General features: G+C 45.5%; 1 protein-coding gene across 7 annotated transcripts in view; it reads right to left on the bottom strand.

The window, feature by feature from the left end:
• LOC110529177 (ryanodine receptor 3) overlaps positions 1 to 25161 on the bottom strand; it is a 250062-nt gene that overhangs the window by 142913 nt on the left and 81988 nt on the right. For all 7 annotated transcript variants that reach the window (XM_090242497.1, XM_090242492.1, XM_090242494.1 and 4 more), the window contains 8 exons: positions 22333 to 22516; positions 21734 to 21869; positions 17618 to 17713; positions 17193 to 17311; positions 12737 to 12870; positions 5469 to 5550; positions 4039 to 4198; positions 163 to 355 (listed from right to left, as the gene is read on the bottom strand). In XM_090242497.1, coding sequence (XP_090098623.1) covers positions 163 to 355; positions 4039 to 4198; positions 5469 to 5550; positions 12737 to 12870; positions 17193 to 17311; positions 17618 to 17713; positions 21734 to 21869; positions 22333 to 22516 — 1104 coding nt within the window. The remainder of the gene's footprint in view (positions 1 to 162; positions 356 to 4038; positions 4199 to 5468; positions 5551 to 12736; positions 12871 to 17192; positions 17312 to 17617; positions 17714 to 21733; positions 21870 to 22332; positions 22517 to 25161) is intronic.

Genomic DNA, 25161 nt, shown 5'->3' on the forward strand with positions numbered 1-25161 from the left:
TGTGTGTGTGTGTGTGTGTGTGTGAGGTGTGTGTGAAGTGTATGTGACTGCCTGCATGTCTGTGTGTGTGTGTGTGTGTGTGTGTGTGTGTGTGTGTGTGTGTGTGTGTGTGTGTGTGTGTGTGTGTGTGTGTGTGTATGTGTGTGTGTGCTGGCCCCTTACTTGACCCCGGCTGAGAAGCTGACCACAGGGAAGAAGAATCCGTCTGTGTTGAAGTCTTCAAACATGCCCTGTACTGGCTGGCCGTTGATCCTGAAGGACATGGAAGGAGCGCCCAGGTCCAGACAACAGCTCACCACGTCATCGTTGTTCAACAGGTGCTGGTTGATGGAGGCCACTGCCCGGGGGATACGGCCTGGAGAGGGGAGGAGAGGAGAGGATGGATGGATGGATGCTTGTTTGTTTTTGAGACATCTCCACCACCGTTTCCCTCCTGTGAACTAGAGACAGACATGGAGTAGGGAAGTCATGGAGAACAGACTGAGTCTGGGGCCTCTTCAGACAGGGAGTAGGGAAGTCATGGAGAACAGACTCAGTCTGGGGCCTCTTCAGACAGGGAGTAGGGAAGTCATGGAGAACAGACTCAGTCTGGGGCCTCTTCAGACAGGGAGTAGGGAAGTCATGGAGAACAGACTCAGTCTGGGGCCTCTTCAGACAGGGAGTAGGGAAGTCATGGAGAACAGACTCAGTCTGGGGCCTCTTCAGACAGGGAGTAGGGAAGTCATGGAGAACAGACTCAGTCTGGGGCCTCTTCAGACAGGGAGTAGGGAAGTCATGAGGAACAGACTCAGTCTGGGGCCTCTTCAGACAGGGAGTAGGGAAGTCATGGAGAACAGACTCAGTCTGGGGCCTCTTCAGACAGGGAGTAGGGAAGTCATGGAGAACAGACTCAGTCTGGGGCCTCTTCAGACATGGAGTAGGGAAGTCATGAGGAACAGACTCAGTCTGGGGCCTCTTCAGACAGGGAGTAGGGAAGTCATGGAGAACAGACTGAGTCTGGGGCCTCTTCAGACAGGGAGTAGAGAAGTCATGAGGAACAGACTCAGTCTGGGGCCTCTTCAGACAGGGAGTAGGGAAGTCATGGAGAACAGACTCAGTCTGAGGCCTCTTCAGACAGGGAGTAGGGAAGTCATGGAGAACAGACTCAGTCTGGGGCCTCTTCAGACAGGGAGTAGAGAAGTCATGAGGAACAGACTCAGTCTGGGGCCTCTTCAGACAGGGAGTAGGGAAGTCATGAGGAACAGAGTCAGTCTGGGGCCTCTTCAGACAGGGAGTAGAGAAGTCATGGAGAACAGACTCAGTCTGGGGCCTCTTCAGACAGGGAGTAGGGAAGTCATGGAGAACAGACTCAGTCTGGGGCCTCTTCAGACAGGGAGTAGGGAAGTCATGGAGAACAGACTGAGTCTGGGGCCTCTTCAGACAGGGAGTAGGGAAGTCATGAGGAACAGACTCAGTCTGGGGCCTCTTCAGACAGGGAGTAGGGAAGTCATGGAGAACAGACTCAGTCTGGGGCCTCTTCAGACAGGGAGTAGAGAAGTCATGGAGAACAGACTCAGTCTGGGGCCTCTTCAGACAGGGAGTAGGGAAGTCATGGAGAACAGACTCAGACTGGGGCCTCTTCAGACAGGGAGTAGGGAAGTCATGGAGAACAGACTAAGTCTGGGGCCTCTTCAGACAGGGAGTAGGGAAGTCATGGAGAACAGACTCAGTCTGGGGCCTCTTCAGACAGGGAGTAGGGAAGTCATGGAGAACAGACTCAGTCTGGGGCCTCTTCAGACAGGGAGTAGGGAAGTCATGGAGAACAGACTCAGTCTGGGGCCTCTTCAGACAGGGAGTAGAGAAGTCATGAGGAACAGACTCAGTCTGGGGCTTCTTCAGACAGGGAGTAGGGAAGTCATGGAGAACAGACTCAGTCTGGGGCCTCTTCAGACAGGGAGTAGGGAACTCATGGAGAACAGACTCAGTCTGAGGCCTCTTCAGACAGGGAGTAGGGAAGTCATGGAGAACAGACTCAGTCTGGGGCCTCTTCAGACAGGGAGTAGGGAAGTCATGGAGGACAGACTCAGTCTGGGGCCTCTTCAGACAGGGAGTAGGGAAGTCATGGAGGACAGACTCAGTCTGGGGCCTCTTCAGACAGGGAGTAGAGAAGTCATGGAGAACAGACTCAGTCTGGGGCCTCTTCAGACAGGGAGTAGGGAAGTCATGGAGAACAGACTCAGTCTGGGGCCTCTTCAGACAGGGAGTAGGGAAGTCATGAGGAACAGACTCAGTCTGGGGCCTCTTCAGACAGGGAGTAGGGAAGTCATGGAGAACAGACTGAGTCTGGGGCCTCTTCAGACAGGGAGTAGGGAAGTCATGGAGAACAGACTGAGTCTGGGGCCTCTTCAGACAGGGAGTAGGGAAGTCATGGAAAACAGACTGAGTCTGGGGCCTCTTCAGACAGGGAGTAGGGAAGTCATGGAGAACAGACTGAGTCTGGGGCCTCTTCAGACAGGGAGTAGGGAAGTCATGGAGAACAGACTGAGTCTGGGGCCTCTTCAGACATGGAGTAGGGAAGTCATGGAGAACAGACTCAGTCTGGGGCCTCTTCAGACAGGGAGTAGAGAAGTCATGGAGAACAGACTCAGTCTGGGGCCTCTTCAGACAGGGAGTAGGGAAGTCATGGAGGACAGACTCAGTCTGGGGCCTCTTCAGACAGGGAGTAGGGAAGTCATGGAGAACAGACTGAGTCTGGGGCCTCTTCAGACAGGGAGTAGGGAAGTCATGGAGAACAGACTGAGTCTGGGGCCTCTTCAGACAGGGAGTAGGGAAGTCATAGAGAACAGACTCAGTCTGGGGCCTCTTCAGACAGGGAGTAGGGAAGTCATGGAGGACAGACTAAGTCTGGGGCCTCTTCAGACAGGGAGTAGGGAAGTCATGGAGAACAGACTCAGTCTGGGGCCTCTTCAGACAGGGAGTAGGGAAGTCATGGAGGACAGACTAAGTCTGGGGCCTCTTCAGACAGGGAGTAGAGAAGTCATGGAGAACAGACTGAGTCTGGGGCCTCTTCAGACAGGGAGTAGGGAAGTCATGGAGAACAGACTGAGTCTGGGGCCTCTTCAGACAGGGAGTAGGGAAGTCATGGAGAACAGACTCAGTCTGGGGCCTCTTCAGACAGGGAGTAGGGAAGTCATGGAGAACAGACTGAGTCTGGGGCCTCTTCAGACAGGGAGTAGGGAAGTCATGAGGAACAGACTCAGTCTGGGGCCTCTTCAGACAGGGAGTAGGGAAGTCATGGAGAACAGACTGAGTCTGGGGCCTCTTCAGACAGGGAGTAGGGAAGTCATGAGGAACAGACTCAGTCTGGGGCCTCTTCAGACAGGGAGTAGGGAAGTCATGGAGAACAGACTGAGTCTGGGGCCTCTTCAGACAGGGAGTAGGGAAGTCATGAGGAACAGACTCAGTCTGGGGCCTCTTCAGACAGGGAGTAGGGAAGTCATGGAGAACAGACTCAGTCTGGGGCCTCTTCAGACAGGGAGTAGGGAAGTCATGGAGAACAGACTGAGTCTGGGGCCTCTTCAGACAGGGAGTAGGGAAGTCATGAGGAACAGTAAGGGCAGTGTAAGGTGTCAAATGGTAGGAAGTGCAGAGGGAAGATAGATAGATAGATAGATTAGATAGATAGATAGATAGATAGATAGATAGATAGATAGATAGATAGATAGATAGATAGATAGATAGATAGATAGATAGATAGATAGATAGATAGATAGATAGATAGGGTCTGGGCCTATTTAGACAAGGGTCAGTGTGACCGATGAGGAAAGGTTGGTTGAGGGGTTTAATGTACTGTTACTTTTCCTTTGCTCTTGACCACAAAACGATTACCTCAGGATTTCAATGCCCAACTCTCAAAACAGCAGTGGTATTTCACATCACGAGGGCAGAGAACTTATACAGTATAAGCTTCAACGTGACATTAAAATAACAGTGTAAGGCACAGAAAGAACTGTGGGTAAAACCAGGACAGGTGAGCATTCAAAACCTCAGAGGACGTACCTGACCACAGGTAGAGTCCGTCAAAGCTGTATGAGTAGAGGTCATCCCCCACCCCATTGCCCCCCCAGCCCTCTCCAGCCCCCGGGTAGGGGGCGTAACCCTTAGTGGAGGCCCATCCCACACGCAGGTGAGATGGCTCACTGGTCACATAGTGGTCCACCTGAGAGAGAGAGAAAGAGAGAGAGAGAGAGAGAGAGAGAGAGAGAGAGAGAGAGAGAGAGAGAGAGAGAGGGGGGGTCAGACAGACAGCCAGAGAGAGATAGTATAGACATAGAGAGAGAGAGTCAGACAGACAGCCAGAGGGAGATAGTCGAGAGAGAGAGAGAGAGAGAGTCAGACAGACAACCAGAGGGAGATAGTAGAGAGAGAGAGAGGCAGACAGGTAGACAGACAGAGAGAGATAGTAGAGACAGAGAGACAGGTAGACAGACAGACAGAGAGAGATAGTAGAGAGAGAGAGGGAGACAGGTAGACAGACAGACAGAGAGAGATAGTAGAGAGAGAGAGACAGGTAGACAGACAGACAGAGAGAGATAGTAGAGAGAGAGAGACAGGTAGACAGACAGACAGAGAGATAGTAGAGAGAGAGAGACAGGTAGACAGACAGACAGAGAGAGATAGTAGAGAGAGAGTGACAGGTAGACAGACAGACAGAGAGAGATAGTAGAGAGAGAGAGACAGGTAGACAGACAGACAGAGAGAGATAGTAGAGAGAGAGAGGGAGACAGGTAGACAGACAGACAGAGAGAGATAGTAGAGAGAGAGAGACAGGTAGACAGACAGAGAGAGAGAGATAGTATAGAGAGAGAGAGAGACAGGTAGACAGACAGACAGAGAGAAATAGTAGAGAGAGAGAGACAGGTAGACAGACAGACAGAGAGAGATAGTAGAGAGAGAGACAGGTAGACAGACAGACAGAGAGAGATAGTAGAGAGAGAGAGACCGGTAGACAGACAGACAGAGAGAGATAGTAGAGAGAGAGAGACAGGTAGACAGACAGACAGAGAGAGATAGTAGAGAGAGAGAGACAGACAGAGAGAGATAGTACAGAGAGAGAGACAGGTAGACAGACAGACAGAGAGAGATAGTAGAGAGAGAGACAGGTAGACAGACAGACAGAGAGAGATAGTAGAGAGAGAGAGACAGGTAGACAGACAGACAGAGAGAGATAGTAGAGAGAGAGAGACAGGTAGACAGACAGACAGAGAGATAGTAGAGAGAGAGAGACAGGTAGACAGACAGAGAGAGATAGTAGAGAGAGAGAGACAGGTAGACAGACAGACAGAGAGAGAGACAGGTAGACAGACAGACAGAGAGAGAGACATTGGACAAGTGACAAAACACATCTTAAATATTTTACTTGGCAATACTATTTAAAACACAATAATCAAAACACATTTGCAAAGGAATGTAAGAAAAGTAATGTTCACCTGGTCGATCATCAGCTCAAAGTACCACTTCTTATACTGGGCTGAACCCTCCGCCACTCCTAGGAAGATGTTGGGCCTCATACTGGAGAAACACATCCACATTTACAATCACAGTGAGACAGCCAGATAGATTAGACATTATTCATATTTCTATTCCAGGTTTTATGTTTTATTATATTGCAGTCAAAAAAGCTGTGTTGAGATATATTTAATCACACTGATTTGGATAGCAAGACACGTGCAGTTGCAAATCAAGAGTGAATTTATGACTAATGTAATTACCAGAATTACAATGATTACATCATAGATTTAGAATGAAAACACCTAAGAATTACAATGATTACATCATAGATTTAGAATGAAAACACCTAAGAATTACAATGATTACATCATAGAATTAGAATGAAAACACCTAAGAATTACAATGATTACATCATAGAATTAGAATGAAAACACCTAAGAATTACAATGATTACATAAAAAAATTAGAATGATTCTAGTTCTAATTCTACGGTGCATAGGAACAAATCAAAATAAAATAAAATGTTATTTGTCACATGTGCCGAATACAACAGGTGTAGGTAGACCTTACAGCGAAATGCTTACTTACAAGCCCTTAATTAACCAACAACGCAGTTTTAAAAAATTATACCTAAAAAAAATAAGAATAAGAAATAAAAGTAACAAATAATTAAAGAGCAGCAGTAAAATAACAATAGCGAGGCTATATACAGGGGGTACCGGTACAGAGTCAATGTGCGGGGGCACCAGCAATGCAAATAGTCTGGCTAGCTATTTGATTAGATGTCTTATGGCTTGGGGGTAGAAGCTGTTTAGAAGCCTCTCAGACCTAGACTTGGCGCTCCGGTACCGCTTGCCGTGCGGTAGCAGAGAGAACAGGCTATGACTAGGGTGGCTGGAGTCTTTGACAATTTTAGGGCCTTCCTCTGACGCCGCCTGGTATGGATGTCATGGATGGCAGGAAGCTTGGCCCCAGTGATGTACTGGGCCGTTCGCACTACCCTCTGTAGTGCCTTGCGGTCGGAGGCCGAGCAGTTGCCATACCAGGCAGTGAAGCAACCAGTCAGGATCCTCTTGATGGTGCAGCTGTAGAACCTTTTGAGAATATGAAGACCCATGCCAAATATTTTTAGTTTCCTGAGGAGGAATTGGTTTTGCCGTGCCCTCCTCAAGACTGTCTTGGTGTGCTTGGACCATGTTAGTTTGTTGGTGATGTGGACACCAAGGAACTTGAAGCTCTCAACCTGCTCCACTACAGCCCCGTTGATGAGAGTGGGGGTGTGCTCGGTCCTTCTTTTCCTGTAGTCCACAATCATCTCCTTTGTCTTGATCACGTTGAGGGAGAGGTTGTTGTCCTGGCACCACACGGTCAGGTCTCTGACCCGCTCCCTATAGGCTGTCTCGTCATTGTCGGTGATCAGGTCTACCACTGTTATGTCATTTGCAAACTTAATGATGGTGTTGGAGTTGTGCCTGGCCGTGCAGTCATGAGTGAACAGGGAGTACAGGAGGGGGCTGAGCACGCACCCCTGAGGGGCCCCTGTATTGAGGATCAGGGTGGCGGATGTTGTTACCTACCCTTACCACCTGGGGACGGCCCGTCAGGAAGTCTAGGATCCAGTTGCGGAGGGAGGTGTTTAGTCCCTGGGTCCTTAGCCTAGTGATGAGCTTTGAGGGCACTATGGTATTGAACGCTGAGCTGTAGTCAATGAATAGCATTCTCACATAGGTGTTCTTTTTGTTCAGGTGGGAAAGGGCAGTGTGGAGTGCAATAGAGATTGCATCATCTGTGGATCTGTTAGGGTGGTGTGCAAATTGGAGTGGGTCTAGGGTTTCTGGGATAAAGGTGTTGATATGAGCCATGACAAGCCTTTCAAAGCACTTCAGGGCTACAGACATGAGTGCTACGGGTCGGTATTCATTTAGGCAGGTTACCTTAGTTCCTGTTCCCAAGAACACTATGGTGGTCTGCTTGAAACATGTTGGTATTACAGACTCAGACAGGTAGAGTTTGAAAATGTCATTGAATACACTTGCCAGTTGGTCAGCGCATGCTCGGAGTACATGTCCTGGAAATCCGTCTGACCCTGCGGACTTGTGAATGTTGACCTGTTTAAAGGTCTTACTCACATCGGCTGCGGAGAGCATGATCACACAGTCGCCCGGAACAGCTAATGCTCTCATGCATGTTTCAGTGTTACTTGCCTCGAATTGAGCATAGAAGTAATTTTGCTCGTTTGGTAGGCTCACATCACTGGGCAGCTCTCAGCTGTGCTCCCCTTTCCGACGAACGTCAGAGCCGGTGTAGTACGATTCGATCGTAGTCCTGTATTGATGCTTTGCCTGTTTGATGGTTCGTCGGAGGGCATAGCGGGATTTCTTATAAATTCCCAGGTTAGAGTTCCACTCCTTGAAAGCGGCAATTCTACCCTTTAGCTCAGTGCGGATGTTGCCTGTAATCCATGGCTTCTGGTTGGGGTATGTACGTACAGTCACTGTGGGGACGACGTCATCGATGCACTTATTGATGAAGCCAGTGACTGATGTGGTGTACTCCTCAATGCTATCAGAGGAATCCCGGAACATATTCAAGTCTGTTCTAGCAAAATAGTCCTGTAGTTTAGCATCTGCTTCATCTGACCACTTTTTTATTGACTGAGTGACTGGTGCTTCCTGCTTTAATTTTAGCTTGTAAGTAGGAATCAGGAGGATGGAATTATGGTCAGATTTGCCAAATGGAGGGTGAGGGAGGACATTGTACCCGTATATGTGTGTGGAGTAAAGCTGGTCTAGAGTTTTTATCCCTCTGGATGCACATTTAACATGCTGGTAGAAATTTGGTAAAACGGATTTAAGTTTCCCTGCATTAAAGTCCACTAGAAGCGCCGCCTCTGGATGAGCGTTTTCCTGTTTGCTTATGGAAGTATTGTCACGGAGATCTACGTCACCGGCCTTCTAGGCGTCACTGAACTGGATCATTACCACCAACCCCGGACTGTCTCGTCTCATTACGCACACCTGGTTCCCATTCCCCCTGATTAGTATGTGTGTCACGTTCTGACCTTTATTTCTGTTTTGTATTTATGTAGTGTGGTCAGGGCGTGAGTTGGGTGGGCAGTCTATGTTTGTTTTTCTATGTTTTGGGGCAGTTCTATGTTTTCGGCCTAGTATGGTTCTCAATCAGAGGCAGGTGTCATTAGTTGTCTCTGATTGAGAATCATACTTAGGTAGCCTGGGTTGCACTGTTTGTTTGTGGGTGATTGTCTATGTTGATGGCTTGTTTCAGCACAGGTCTCATTTTTGTAGCTTCACGGTTGAATTTGGTTTATTGTTTTTGTTACTCTCTTGTATAGTGTTCAGTCTTTCGTTATTAAAGATTTACCATGGACACTTACCACGCCGCATATTGGTCCTCTGATCCATCTCGCCTCTCCTCTTCAGACGAAGAGGAGGACGACCGTGACAGAATCACCCACCAACCAAGGACCAAGCGGCGTGGTAGAAAACAGCGACGACAGCAGCAGCAGCAACAACAACAGCGGCCGGTATCACAGGACTCCTGGACATGGGAGGAGATACTGAACGGAGAGGGACCCTGGGCACAGGCTGGGGAATATCGCCGCCCCAAAGCAGAGCTGGAGGCAGCGAAAGCTGAGCGGCGGCGATATGAGGAGGCAGCACGGCAGTGCGACAGGTACGAGAGACAGCCCCAAATTTTTTTTGGGGGGGGGCACACGAGGGGTGGAGCTAAGCCAGGTAGCAGACCTGCGCTCACCCCTCGTGCTTATTATAAGCAGCGCGATACTGGGCAGGCACCGTGTTATGCGGTTAAGCGCACGGTGTCGCCAGTACGTGTCCATAGCCCGGTGCGCTATAGGACAGCCCCCCGAGAGTGTCATGCGAGTGCGGGCATCGAGCCAGGGCGTATGGTGCCTGCTCAGCGGGTCTGGTCGCCGGTACGCAGTTTTGGTCCAGGGTATCCTGCGCCGGCTCTGCGTGCTGTGTCTCCGGGGCGCTGGGAGGGTGCAGTGCGTCCTCTGCCTGCGCTCCGCTCGTGCCGGGCGAATGTGGGAATGGAGCCGAAGGGAGAGGTGCGTGTAGTAAGCACTAGATCTCCCGTGCTTACCCACAGCCCGGTTCAACCTGTGCCTGCACTCTGGACGGTCCGGGCTAGAGTGGTTATCCAGCCTGGGGAGGTGGTGCCAAGGTTGCGCACCAGAGCTCCAGTGCTCCCCCACAGCCCGGTCCTTCAGGTGCCTCCTCCTAACCCCAAGCCTCCTGAAGGGCTCCCCAGCCTGGTGGTACCTGTGGCAGCCCCACGCACCAGGCTGTCTCTCTGTCTCCTCCCTGCAGGTGGTCCTGTCTGTCCGGCGCCGCGGCCGGAGTCTCCCGCCTGTCCGGCGCCGCTGCCGGAGTCTCCCGCCTGTCCGGCGCCGCTGCCGGAGTCTCCCGCCTGTCCGGCGCCGCTGCCGGAGTCTCCCGCCTGTCCGGCGCCGCTGCCGGAGTCTCCCGCCTGTCCGGCGCCGCTGCCGGAGTCTCCCGCCTGTCCGGCGCCGCTGCCGGAGTCTCCCGCCTGTCCGGCGCCGCTGCCGGAGTCTCCCGCCTGTCCGGCGCCTCTGCCGGAGCCTCCCGCCTGTCCGGCGCCTCTGCCGGAGCCTCCCGCCTGTCCGGCGCCTCTGCCGGAGCCTCCCGCCTGTCCGGCGCCTCTGCCGGAGCCTCCCGCCTGTCCGGCGCCTCTGCCGGAGCCTCCCGCCTGTCCGGCGCCTCTGCCGGAGCCTCCCGCCTGTCCGGCGCCTCTGCCGGAGCCTCCCGCCTGTCCGGCGCCTCTGCCGGAGCCTCCCGCCTGTCCGGCGCCGCTGCCGGAGCCCCTCTGCCCAGAGCAGCTGTCTCTCTGTCCCGAGCAGCTGTCTCTCTGTCCCGAGCAGCTGTCTCTCTGTCCCGAGCAGCTGTCTCTCTGTCCCGAGCAGCTGTCTCTCTGTCCCGAGCAGCTGTCTCTCTGTCCCGAGCAGCTGTCTCTCTGTCCCGAGCAGCTGTCCCTCTGTCCCGAGCAGCTGTCCCTCTGTCCAGTGGGGTCATTGAGAGGGGTGGTCATGCTGAGAAAGCCACGGAGGCGGACAATAAGGCGGACTAAGACAATGATGAGGTGGGGTCCGCGTCCCGCGCCAGAGCCGCCACCGCGGACAGACGCCCACCCAGACCCTCCCCTATAGGTCAAGGTTTTGCGGCCGGAGTCCGCACCTTTGGGGGGGGGTACTGTCACGTTCTGACCTTTATTTCTGTTTTGTATTTATGTAGTGTGGTCAGGGCGTGAGTTGGGTGGGCAGTCTATGTTTGTTTTTCTATGTTTTGGGGCAGTTCTATGTTTTCGGCCTAGTATGGTTCTCAATCAGAGGCAGGTGTCATTAGTTGTCTCTGATTGAGAATCATACTTAGGTAGCCTGGGTTGCACTGTTTGTTTGTGGGTGATTGTCTATGTTGATGGCTTGTTTCAGCACAGGTCTCATTTTTGTAGCTTCACGGTTGAATTTGGTTTATTGTTTTTGTTACTCTCTTGTATAGTGTTCAGTCTTTCGTTATTAAAGATTTACCATGGACACTTACCACGCCGCATATTGGTCCTCTGATCCATCTCGCCTCTCCTCTTCAGACGAAGAGGAGGACGACCGTGACAATGTGTATATATATGTGCCCTCTGTTCACCATTGTCCTTGTTGATTATTGTTCCATGTCCGTTGGTCTTGTGAGTACCTGTGCTCTATTGTATCGCCTAATGTGTTACTGTGTTAGTGTGCACTTATTACGGGTCTGGTCCCGTGTATGTTATTACGGGTCTCGTTCCATGTGTTGTTATTACGGGTCTCGTTCCATGTGTTGTTATTACGGGTCTCGTTCCATGTGTTGTTATTACGGGTCTCGTTCCATGTGTTGTTATTACGGGTCTCGTTCCATGTGTTGTTATTACGGGTCTCGTTCCATGTGTTGTTATTACGGGTCTCGTCCCGTGTCTTGTTATTACGGGTCTCGTCCCGTGTGTTGTTATTACGGGTCTCGTCCCGTGTATTGTTATTACGGGTCTCGTCCCGTGTCTTGTTATTACGGGTCTCGTCCTGTGTGTTGTTATTACGGGTCTCGTCCCGTGTGTTGTTATTACGGGTCTCGTTCCATGTGTTGTTATTACGGGTCTCGTCCCGTGTATTGTTATTACGGGTCTCGTCCCGTGTCTTGTTATTACGGGTCTCGTCCTGTGTGTTGTTATTACGGGTCTCGTCCCGTGTATTGTTATTACGGGTCTCGTCCCGTGTCTTGTTATTACGGGTCTCGTCCTGTGTGTTGTTATTACGGGTCTCGTCCCGTGTCTTGTTATTACGGGTCTCGTCCCGTGTGTTGTTATTACGGGTCTCGTTCCATGTATTTATTAGAGGTTTACACCTCACTCTTTGTTGGGATTACAGCCCTGTGTTATATATATATACGTGTTTGTTTTGGGCTTCGTCCCCGTCATGTTCATGACGTAGGCTATATTGGGTAAAGAAATGAAAAAATATATATATTTTCGTATTCCTGCGCCTGGCTCCTATCATTATACAACGTGACGGGTATACGGCTCATTGAGTGTGGTTTTAGTACCAGCATCGGTCTGTGGTGGTATGTAGACAGCTATGAAAAATACAGATGAAAACTCTCTAGGTAGACAGCTTATCATGAGATACTCTACCTCAGGTGAGCAAAACCTCGAGACATCCTTAGATATACATAGACCTCCACCCCTTGTCTTTACCAGAGGCTGCTGTTGTATTGTGCCGATACAGTGTAAAAAACCTACCAGCTGTATGTTGTTCATGTCGTCGTTCAGCCTTGACTGAAACATAAGATGTTGCAGTTTTTAATGTCCCGTTAGTAGTTTAATCTTGCTCGTAGGTCATTGATTTTATTTTCCAATGATTGCACGTTGGCCAATAGAACGGATGTCAGTGGGGGTTTACTCGCTCGCCTTTGAATTCTCCGAAGGCAGTCCGACCTCTCTGTCTTCTCTTGACACAAATGACAGGGATTTGGGCCTGTTCCCAGGAAAGCAGTATGTCCTTCACGTCTGACTCGTTGGACTCGTTAAAGGAAACAGCTTCTACCAGTCTGTGGTGAGTAATCGCTGTTCTGATGTCCAGAAGTTATTTTCAGTCATAAATGATGGCAGCAGCAATATTATGTACAAAATAAGTAAAAAAAAAACACTTTCTACTTCCTGTTACCTCTGAACATCATTGACCAATCGTGTCTGCAGGAGCAGGTCTCTCTTGGGAAGCAGGTGATCACAGATGAGGTTCTGATTGGCTCTCACAGCCACCCCGTTACACACACACAGAGAACACAGGACGTCCAGGATCTAGACAGAGATAGAGGGAGGGAGGGAGGGGGAGAGACAAACAATGGGATTGAGAAAGAATGGATAAAAGGGAGGCACTGGCAGTCTTCAGGATGACCCGTTTGGGGTTATTGTGCGGAAGTGTGTGTGTGTGTGTGTGTGTGTGTGTGTGTGTGTGTGTGTGTGTGTGTGTGTGTGTGTGTGGAAGTGTGTGGGGTTATTGTGTGGAAGTGTGTGTGTGTGTGTGTGTGTGTGTGTGTGTGTGTGTGTGTGTGTGTGTGTGTGTGTGTGTGTGTGTGTGTGTGTGTGTGGAAGTGTGTGAGGTTATTGTGTGGAAGTGTGTGTGTGTGTGTGTGTGTGTGTGTGTGTGTGTGTGTGTGTGTGTGTGTGTGTGTGTGTGGGGTTATTGTGTGGAAGTGTGTGTGTGGAAGTGTGTGGGGTTATTGTGTGGAAGTGTGTGTGTGTGTGTGTGTGTGTGTGTGTGTGTGTGTGTGTGTGTGTGTGTGTGTGTGTGTGGAAGCGATCGTGTGTGGAAGAACACCCGATGAATATGAGTGCGGTCAAGGTGAACTGAGAGGAATTGGTTAAAACCCTGGGCCTGTTTATAGGACATCAACACAACAAAAGGTGGACATCACATACTGAAACTTTTTAGGGGTCATTCCTCTATACCTCTCCTGTTCTCTACAGTGATCTTCAGATAACCAAGCAAGGTTAGAGATCAATGACAAAGCATCTGGAATTGACTATTTGTTACTAAAGTTATCAGGGTTTGAACATTCCTCTGACTTGTGTTAACATCCTCCCTTGTCTGACAATGTGCACATCTTTTGAACAGAGTCCTATGGGCTGTGGTATGCGCTGCCTCAACACTTCATCATGACATCACTGTACCAGAGGGTAGACAGAATAGGGTGTTAGGAACCGGTCACACTTTTATTCATGTGATGAAGCTTCATCTCTTCTCTGTCTCTCTCTTTCTCTCTGTCTCTCTCTGTCTCTCTCTGTGTCTCTCTGTCTCTCTCTGTCTCTCGGTCTCTTTCTCTCTGTCTCTCTCCCTGTCTCTGTCTCTGTCTCTCTGTCTCTCTCCCTGGCTCTCGGTCTCTGTCTCTCTGTCTCTCGGTCGCTGTCTCTCTGTCTCTCTCTGTCTCTCTCCCTGGCTCTCTGGCTCTCTCTGTCTTTCTCTGGCTCTGTCTTTCTCTGTCTCTCTCTGTCTCTCTTGTCTCTCTGTCTCTCTCTGTCTCTCTCCCTGGCTCTCTGGCTCTCTCTGTTTTTCTCTGTCTCTCTCTGTCTCTCGGTCTCTGTCTCTCTTGTCTCTCTGTCTCTCTCTTCTGTCTCTCGGTCTCTGTCTCTTTCTCTCTGTCTCTCTCCCTGGCTCTCTGGCTCTGTCTCTCTCTGTCTTTCTCTGTCTCTCTCTGTCTCTGTCTCTGTTGTCTCTCTGGCTCTCTCTGTCTTTCTCTGTCTCTCTCTGTCTCTCGGTCTCTGTCTCTATGTCTCTCTCTGTCTCTGTCTATCTTGTCTCTCTGTGTCTCTCTCTCTCTCAGTCTCTGTCTCTCTCTGTCTCTCTCTCTGTCTCTCTCCCTGGCTCTCTGTCTCTTTCTCTCTGTCTCTCTCCCTGGCTCTCTGGCGCTGTCTCTCTCTGTCTCTCGGTCTCTCTGTATCTCTCTCTGTCTCTGTTCTATAAGTGTGTCACACCACTGAAACACTCTTCACACATAAACACAGAAGGTGATAATCCTGTGGTTTGTTCTGTGTAACAATAACACATGCCGCTAAGCAACAAACAGACACTTCATTACCTCCCTGGGTGGGTAAGCAATGCTATGCCAATAACCCTTAGAGGGGCATGCATGCCCTTTGTCTTTATTGGTTGTTAAAAGCCTATAGGATTCCATGGCATGGATCAACAGCTGGTGTTTACGAGACTGGGTTTCCAACCCATACACTGTAGGCTCTGGTGAAAAGTAGTGTATTACATAGGGAATGAGATGCCATTCAGGATGCAAACTGGCCCTGCGTGTGCTCCTGCATGCCCAGCTAACCCAATTAACCCAGCAGGGCTCGGTGACAAGTTTAACACTGCATGTAAAACACGTAGCAGGAATGTTAAAACTATGTGATATGCAGCCCGAGGCTATTGTTAAAATCACGCTGCCACGCTGACAGCTGTGACAGCCACATATTTACATACATGTTTACTCTCTCCTCGGAATAAAGAAGTTAAAGGCCAAAGCACTGCTCATACTGAATATATATGCCTCTGAGTTTAGAACGTTTAGAACGTGTTTAGAACATTTAGAATGTGTTTAGAATATTTAGAATGTGTTTAGAATGTGTTTAGAACATTTATACATGTGTTTAGAATGTGTTTAGAACATTTAGAATGTGTTTAGAATATTTAGAATGTGTTTAGAATGTGTTTAGAACATTTAGAATGTGTTTAGAACATTTAGAATGTGTTTAGAATATTTAGAATGTGTTTAGAATGTGTTTAGAATATTAGAATGTGTTTAGAACATTTAGAATGAGTTTAGAACATTTAGAACGTGTTTAGAACATTTAGAATGAGTTTAGAACATTTAGAATGTGTTTAGAACATTTAGAATGTGTTTAGAACATTTAGAATGTGTTTAGAATATTTAGAATGTGTTTAGAATGTGTTTAGAATATTAGAATGTGTTTAGAACATTTAGAATGAGTTTAGAACATTTAGAACGTGTTTAGAACGTTTAGAATGTATTTAGAATGTTTAGAATGAGTTTAGAACATTAGAATGTGTTTAGAACGTTTAGAATGTGTTTAGAACATTTAGAATGTGTTTAGAACTTTTAGAATGTGTTTAGAACATTTAGAATGTGTTTCGAACATTTAGAATGAGTTTAGAACATTTAGAATGAGTTTAGAACATTTAGAATGTGTTTATAACATTTAGAATGAGTTTAGAACATTTAGAATGAGTTTAGAACATTTAGAATGTTGTTCTAACATTTAGAATGAGTTTAGAACATTTAGAATGTGTTTAGAACATTTAGAATGTGTTTAGAATGTGTTTAAAATGAGTTTAGAACATTTAGAATGTGTTTAGAACATTTAGAATGTGTTTAGAATGTGTTTAAAATGAGTTTAGAACTTTTAGAATGTGTTCAAAATGAGTTTAGAACTTGTAGAATGTGTTTAAAATGAGTTTAGAACTTTTAGAATGTGTTTAGAACATTTAGAATGTGTTTAGAACATTTAGAATGTGTTTCGAACATTTAGAATGAGTTTAGAACATTTAGAATGAGTTTAGAACATTTAGAATGTGTTTATAACATTTAGAATGAGTTTAGAACATTTAGAATGAGTTTAGAACATTTAGAATGTTGTTCTAACATTTAGAATGAGTTTAGAACATTTAGAATGTGTTTAGAACATTTAGAATGTGTTTAGAATGTGTTTAAAATGAGTTTAGAACATTTAGAATGTGTTTAGAACATTTAGAATGTGTTTAGAATGTGTTTAAAATGAGTTTAGAACTTTTAGAATGTGTTCAAAATGAGTTTAGAACTTGTAGAATGTGTTTAAAATGAGTTTAGAACTTTTAGAATGTGTTTAGAACATTTAGAATGTGTTTAGAACATTTAGAATGTGTTTAGAACATTTAGAATGTGTTTAGAACTTTTAGAATGTGTTTAGAATGTGTTTAGAACATTTAGAATGTGTTTAGAACATTTAGAATGTGTTTAGAACATGTAGAATGTGTTTATAACTTTTAGAATGTGTTTAGAACTTTTAGAATGTGTTTAGAACATTTAGAATGTGTTTAGAACATTTAGAATGTGTTTAGAACATTTAGAATGTGTTTTGGACATTTAGAATGTGTTTAGAATGTGTTTAGAACATTTAGAATGTGTTTAGAACTTTTAGAATGTGTTTAGAACATTTAGAATGTGTTTAGAACATTTAGAATGTGTTTAGAACTTTTAGAATGTGTTTAGAACATTTAGAATGTGTTTAGAACATTTAGAATGTGTTTAGAACTTTTAGAATGTGTTTAGAATGTGTTTAGAACATTTAGAATGTGTTTAGAACTTTTAGAATGTGTTTAGAACATTTAGAATGTGTTTAGAACTTTTAGAATGTGTTTAGAACTTTTAGAATGTGTTTAGAATGTGTTTAGAATGTGTTTAGAACATTTAGAATGTGTTTAGAACTTTTAGAATGTGTTTAGAACATTTAGAATGTGTTTATAACATTTAGAATGTGTTTATAACTTTTAGAATGTGTTTAGAATGTGTTCAAAATGAGTTTAGAACGTTTAGAATGAGTTTATTAGAAAACCAGTAATGTGTTGTTTTGCTGACCTTGTGGTTGCGTCCGTGTTTGTAGAGCAGGGAGATGATGGACTTGATGTGTCCTCTCTGGATGATGTTCAGAGCTTCAGGAGACTCTATCAGGATGCAGTGGAGAACCTCCAGGATACCTAGAGTAGAGTAGAATACAATTGAATCAGGAGACTTTCAGGATATAGTGAAGAACCTGCAGGATACCTGAGTGGAACATTTTTGTTTATTACAACACACTATTGGGACTGGGACATTAGAGTATACAACAGGCTATGACTCCTTGATTACAGCACTATAACTGCTTACAGTACAGGTCATGCCTCAGGTTAACTTACACTAGATGCATGCAGCCCCAAATTAGCTCGCAATAAAGGCATTTGGCAACATGAACAAACAATTCCATACCCAATATGTTAATGTTAACTCTATGAAATCCAGTATACCTGATGAGGACTCCAGTCTCTCCAGCTTGCTGACCAGCCAGTCCAGGTTCCTGGAGAACTGGGTGCAGTTGTTTCTGTTCCCTTTGATCAGAGAGGCTGAAGAGAGAGAAGAAGAATTAGATGTGTCAGAGGAAGGACACAGAGGGATAAGGGGTAGTTTTGAAGAAGGGTGTGGAGGAGGGGTATGTGGGGGATAGATGACGGAGAGAGTGAGGAGGGGTATGTGGGGGAGAGAGGAGGAAGAGGGAGAGGAGTGGAATGTGGGGTAGAGAGGAGGAAGAGGGAGAGGAGGGGTATGTGGGGTAGAGAAGAGGAAGAGGGAGAGGAGGGGTATGTGGGGGATAGATGAAGGAGAGGGTGAGGATGGGTATGTGGGGGAGAGAGGAGGAAGAGGGAGAGGAGCGGTGTGTGGGGGAGAGAGGAGGAAGAGGGAGAGGAGGGGTATGTGGGGGAGAGAGGAGGAAGAGGGAGAGGAGGGGTACGTGGGGGAGAGAGGAAGGAGAGTGTGAGGTCAAGGGGAGAACAGGGTACAGTTGCTCATGTTTCCATGGATTTGAGAGGCTAGAGAAAGGTGAGGTAAAAAGAGAGGGGGGTGAGTGAGGGAAAGAGGGGTGAGGAATGACAGGGATGAAAGGGTGATGCAGACGTTGCAGAGGGGTGAGAGGGTGAAGAGAGAGAGGCCGAGTCAGACGAGAGTTTAATGTCTACATCCACATCTAAACCACTTGTCTATGTTTGACAGACTCCTTCCCCTTTTCCACATTTTGTTACAGACTTATTCAAAAATGTATTAAATAATTTTTTTCCTCATCAATTTACACACAATACCCCATAACAACAAAGCAAAAGCTGGATTTTAGACATTTTTGCAAATGTATTAAACATAAAAAACATACATACGTTGTTTACATAAGGATTCAGACCCTTTGGTAGGAGACTTGAAATTGAGCTCAGGTGCATCCTGTTTCCATTGATCATCCTTGAGATGTTTCTACAATTTATTTTTAATCCACTTGTGGTAAATGACATTGATTTGACATGATTTGGAAAGACACACGCCTGTCTATTTAAGGTCCCACAGTTGACAATGGATGACAGAGCAAAAACAAAACCATGAGGTCGAACAAATTGTCCGTAGAGCTCCGAGACAGGACTGTGTCGAGGCACAGATCTGGGGAAGGGTACCAAAAAGCCCTTTACTCAGTAAAAAGCACATGACAGCCCAATTGGAGTTGGCCAAATGGCACCTAAAGGACTCTCAGAACCATGAGAAACAAGATTCTCTGGTCTAATGAAACCAAGTTTGAACTCATTACAACACCCTACTACACAACACTCTACTATACAACACTCGAATATACAACACTATACAACACTATACAACACTATGCAACACTATACAACACTATACAACACTATACAACACTATGCAACACTATACAACACTATACAACACCATACAACACTATACAACACTATACAACACTATACTATGCAACACTATAATATACAACACTCGAATATACAACACTATACAACACTATACTACACTATACAACACTATACAACACTATACAACACTATACAACACTATACAACACTATGCAACACTATACAACACTATACAACACTATACAACACTATACAACACCATACTATACAACACTCTAATATACAACACTCGAATATACAACACTATACTACACAACACTATACAACACTATACAACACTATACAACACTATACAACACTATACTATGCAACACTATACAACACTATACAACACTATACAACACTATACTATGCAACACTCTAATATACAACACTCGAATATACAACACTATACTACACTATACTACACTATACAACACTATACAACACTATACAACACTATACAACACTCTACTACACTATACAACACTATACAACACTATACAACACTATACAACACTATACAACACTATACAACACTATACAACACCATACAACACCATACAACACTATACAACACTATACAACACTATACAACACTCTACTACACTATACAACACTATACAACACTATACAACACTATACAACACTATACAACACTATACAACACTATACTACACTATACTACACTATACAACACTATACAACACTATACAACACTATACAACACTCTACTACACTATACAACACTATACAACACTATACAACACTATACAACACTATACAACACTATACAACACTATACAACACTATACAACACCATACTATGCAACACTCGAATATACAACACTATACAACACTATACTATGCAACACTCGAATATACAACACTCTACTACACTATACTATGCAACACTCGAATATACAACACTATACAACACTATACAACACCATACTATGCAACACTCGAATATACAACACTATACAACACTATACAACACTATACAACACCATACTATGCAACACTCGAATATACAACACTATACAACACTATACTATGCAACACTCGAATATACAACACTATACAACACTATACAACACTATACAACACTATACAGCACTATACAACACTATACAACACTATACAACACTATACAACACTATACAACACTATACAACACTATACAACACTATACTATAAAATATTATACAACACTCTACTACACAACACTATACAACACTTGAATATACAACACTATACAACACTATGCAACACTATACAACACTATACAACACTATACAACACTATACTATAAAATATTATACAACACTCTACTACACTATACAACACTATACTGTACCACACTATACAACACTATACAACACTATACAACACTATACAACACTATACAACACTATACAACACTATACAACACTATACAACACTATACTATAAAATACTATACAACACTCTACTACACAACACTATACAACACTATACTGTACCACACTATACAACACTATACTATAAAATACTATACAACACTCTACTACACAACACTCTACTATACAACACCATACTATGCAACACTCTAATATACAACACTATACAACACTTGAATATACAACACTATACTGTACCACACTATACAACACTATACTATAAAATACTATACAACACTCTACTATACAACACTCTACTAACACTATACAACATTCTAAAACACTCCCCTCTCTCTCTATCCCCTCTCTCCCTCTCTCTATCCCCTCTTTCTCTCAGCAGACTGCACTGACATGTTTCAAGATGACCCGTTGTTGGTTATTGTGTGGACGTGTGTGTGAGTGGAAGAACACCTGATGAATATGAGTGAACTGAGAGGAACTCGTTAAAACCACGGTACTGTTTCGAGAACATCAACGAAACAAAAGGTGGACAACACACACTGAAACTTCTTAGGGGTCATTCGTATATATGCCTATGGGCTGTGGTAAAGACTAGTGCACTACATAGGGAATAGGGTGCTATTTGGGAAGCATCCGGTACCTCAACACTTCATCATGACATCACTGTACCAGAGGGCAGACAGGATAAGGTGTTAAGAACCAGTTACACTTTTATTCATGTGATGAAGCTTCATCTCTTCTCTTTCTCTCTCTTTCTCTCTGTCTCTCTCTGTCTGTCCGTCTATTTCTCACTATCTCTTTCTCTTTCATCTCTCTCCTCTATTTCTCTCTTTCTCTCTGTCTCTCTCTGTCTCTCTTTCCCCTCTCGTTTATTTCTCACTATCTCTTTCTCTTTCTTCTCTCTTCTCTATTTCTCTCTCTCCTCTGTGACTAATAACTGCTATGCCAGTCCTGTCAACAGATCTTCTCTCCAAATGGGGCTCAGGGAGGTGTATGTGTGTGTGTGTTCCTGTGTGTTCCTGTGTGTGTGTGTGTTCCTGTGTGTATGTGTGTTCCTATGTGTATGTATGTATGTATGTATGTGTGTGTGTGTGTGTGTGTGTGTGTGTGTGTGTGTGTGTGTGTGTGTGTTTGAGTGTGTGTATGTGTGTGTGTGAGTGTGTGTGCGTGTGTTCCTGTGTGTATGTGAGTGTGTGTGTGTGTGTTCCTGTGTGTACGTGAGTGTGTGTATGTGTGTGAGTGAGTGTGTGCATCCACCACCCTAAGGTTTCATCTCTCTCACCCAGTAGTTGGTAGAGGAGGTTGAGGATGCTCTTCCATGCCGCCCCAGCCTCTTCCCCAGCATGCTCTCCAAAGTGAGCAGCGCTGTTGTACAGGTTGAGCCGGTCGATGCACATCACCAGCAGGGTCAGCATGCCCTGAAACACACACACACAACACACCGGGGTGGTCATACAAGTTCTGCATCCCCAACAGAACCCTATTCACTAAGTAGTGCACTATATTTAACCAGAGCTTTATGGACCCTGGTTAGAAGTAGTGCACAATATAGTTATTAGGGTGCTATAATGAGTCCATCACAGTGGTGTTCCTTGAACTTCCAACATGAAAAGAGATGCATTTGCACATGCAGTAGAGTCTCTTGCAGGTTGGAGAATATAACAAGACAAAAGAAAGAGGCCTCTGCTTGCTAATTGCCTCTGTATTTTGAAATGCTTAACGTTTCAGGAACCTGTAAAAAAAATAAAAATACACTACTACACTGAAAAAAGTTACAACTTGGCAAGTCAGCGTTGGACAGGTACAACGCCTACGAAGCAGTCAAACATGATCCTTTATAACCCTGATTAAACCTGAGGTCCCGGAGCCCTGGGAGCTCACCTCCTCTTTGAAGAGGTCCTGTCGTTTGATGAGAGATCTCAGCAGAGTCTGTTTCTCCTCATGTTCCAGCTCTGAGTCGGGCTGTTTGAAATACTCAATCAGATCATCCAGCGTCTGCAACACCTCGTCAAAGTTAGGCAGAGACACCGCCACGTTCTTATCCCTTCCAATACTGTCCAGACCCCTAGCGGAGAGGGGGGGAGGGAGGGAGGAGAGGTGGAGAGAGGATGAGAGACAGGTGGAGGGGGTGAGAGAGTGGGAATGGAGGTGGAGGGAGGTGAGAAAGAGGGTGTGGGGAGAGAGAGGGGGAGAGAGTTGGGGGGACGGGGAGAGAGATAGGTGGAGAGCGAGGGGAGGTAGAGAGAGGGGGAGAGATTTGGGGGGACGGGGAGAGAGATAGGTGGAGAGCGAGGGGAGGTAGAGAGAGGGGGAGAGAGTTTGGAGGGACGGGGAGAGAGATAGGTGGAGAGCGAGGGGAGGTAGAGAGAGGGGGAGAGAGTTGGGGGGACGGGGAGAGAGATAGGTGGAGAGCGAGGGAGGTAGAGAGAGGGGCGGGGAGAGGGAGAGGGGCAGGGAGGGAGATGGGAAAGAGGAAGAGAGAGGGGCGGGGAGAGGGAGAGGGGCAGGGAGGGAGATGGGAAAGAGGAAGAGAGAGGGGTGGGGAGAGGGAGAGGGGCAGGGAGGGAGATGGGAAAGAGGAAGAGAGAGGGGTGGGGAGAGGGGCAGGGAGGGAGATGGGAAAGAGGAAGCGAGAGAGAGATAGATAGAGTGGGAAAAAGTGAGCGACATAAAGTCAATTGACTGCACTGATAATCCGCTACATTAATCACTTTTCCACAATTGTCTCAAATTACATCACGCAAGTTCTAAAGCAGACAATCACCGATATCGGTCACTAGACGTGAACCCACATGCAGGCTAGTTTGATGTGCCTGATCACACAAAAGCAGGAAAATTGCAACTGCGATTGGATCCCTCTTGTGTCAGTTCATTTGAATCATCTTGGTATTCAGTAGAAATCAAGATAAGAACCAGCGATGTATGATCCTGCTTTAAAAGGAGATTTCGAGATTTTGGCAATGAGGTCCTTTATCTACCTCCCCCAGAGTCAAATGAACTCATGAATACCATTTTTATGTCTCTGTGTCCAGTATAAAGGAAGTTAGAGGTAGTTTTAGCATGCTAGTAGATACCCATAGACATCCAGGCAGTGCACTACCTCTAACTTCCTTCATACTGGACACAGAGACACAAACATGGTACACCACGAGTTCATCTGACTCTGGGGAGGTAGAAAAACAAAATGACCAAACTCTCACAGTATCCATTTTTCTAAGCCCAAATTAGCCTCATCCAAAATGAGCACCTCTGTGTTCTGTATTTTCTGGGATAGATGATGGTTAAACTGTCATGGTTACCAACGCAGCAGAACCACGTGTTCGATGAAGGCCTCGAGCAGGAACGCACAATTTACACATTAACCGACACACAGTACCACATAATACACATTAACCAACTCACAGTACCACATAATACACATTAACCAACTCACAGTACTACATAATACACATTAACCAACTCACAGTACCACGTACTACACATTAACCAACTCACAGTACTACATAATACACATTAACCAACTCACAGTACCACGTAATACACATTAACCAACTCACAGTACAACATAATACACCTTAACCAACTCACAGTACAACATAATACACATTAACCGACACACAGTAAGTAAACCATAATACACATTAACCAACTCACAGTACCACATAATACACATTAACCAACTCACAGTACCACATAATACACATTAACCAACTCACAGTACAACATAATACACATTAACCGACACACAGTAAGTACCACATAATACACATTAACCAACTCACAGTACCACATAATACACATTAACCAACTCACAGTACCACATAATACACATTAACCAACTCACAGTACAACATAATACACATTAACCGACACACAGTAAGTACCACATAATACACATTAACCAACTCACAGTACCACATAATACACATTAACCAACTCACAGTACCACATAATACACATTAACCAACTCACAGTACAACATAATACACATTAACCAACTCACAGTACCACATAATACACATTAACCAACTCACAGTACAACATAATACACATTAACCGACACACAGTAAGTAAACCATAATACACATTAACCGACACACAGTACAACATAATACACATTAACCAACTCACAGTACCACATAATACACATTAACCAACTCACAGTACCACGTAATACACATTAACCAATGCACAGTACAACATAATACACATTAACCAACTCACAGTACCACATAATACACATTAACCAACTCACAGTACCACGTAATACACATTAACCAACTCACAGTACAACATAATACACATTAACCGACACACAGTACAACATAATACACATTAACCAACGCACAGTACAACATAATACACCTTAACCAACTCACAGTACAACATAATACACATTAACCGACACACAGTACAACATAATACACATTAACCGACACACTGTACAACATAATACACATTAACTAACGCACAGTACAAGATAGTACACATTAACTGACACACAGTAAGTACCACATAGTACACATTAACCAACACAAAGTACTACATAGTACACATTAACCAACACACAGTACTACATAGTACAAATTAACCGACACACAGTAAGTAAACCATAATACACATTAACTGACACACAGTACCACAATGCATAGTAACTAGAAAACAAGGCCATTCTCCTCATTCAACCTGTCCATGTTGGACATACAGGTG

Source organism: Oncorhynchus mykiss, chromosome 8 (assembly GCF_057628025.1).
Source record: "Oncorhynchus mykiss isolate SJ-2025 chromosome 8, ASM5762802v1, whole genome shotgun sequence".
Taxonomy (NCBI): domain Eukaryota; kingdom Metazoa; phylum Chordata; class Actinopteri; order Salmoniformes; family Salmonidae; genus Oncorhynchus; species Oncorhynchus mykiss.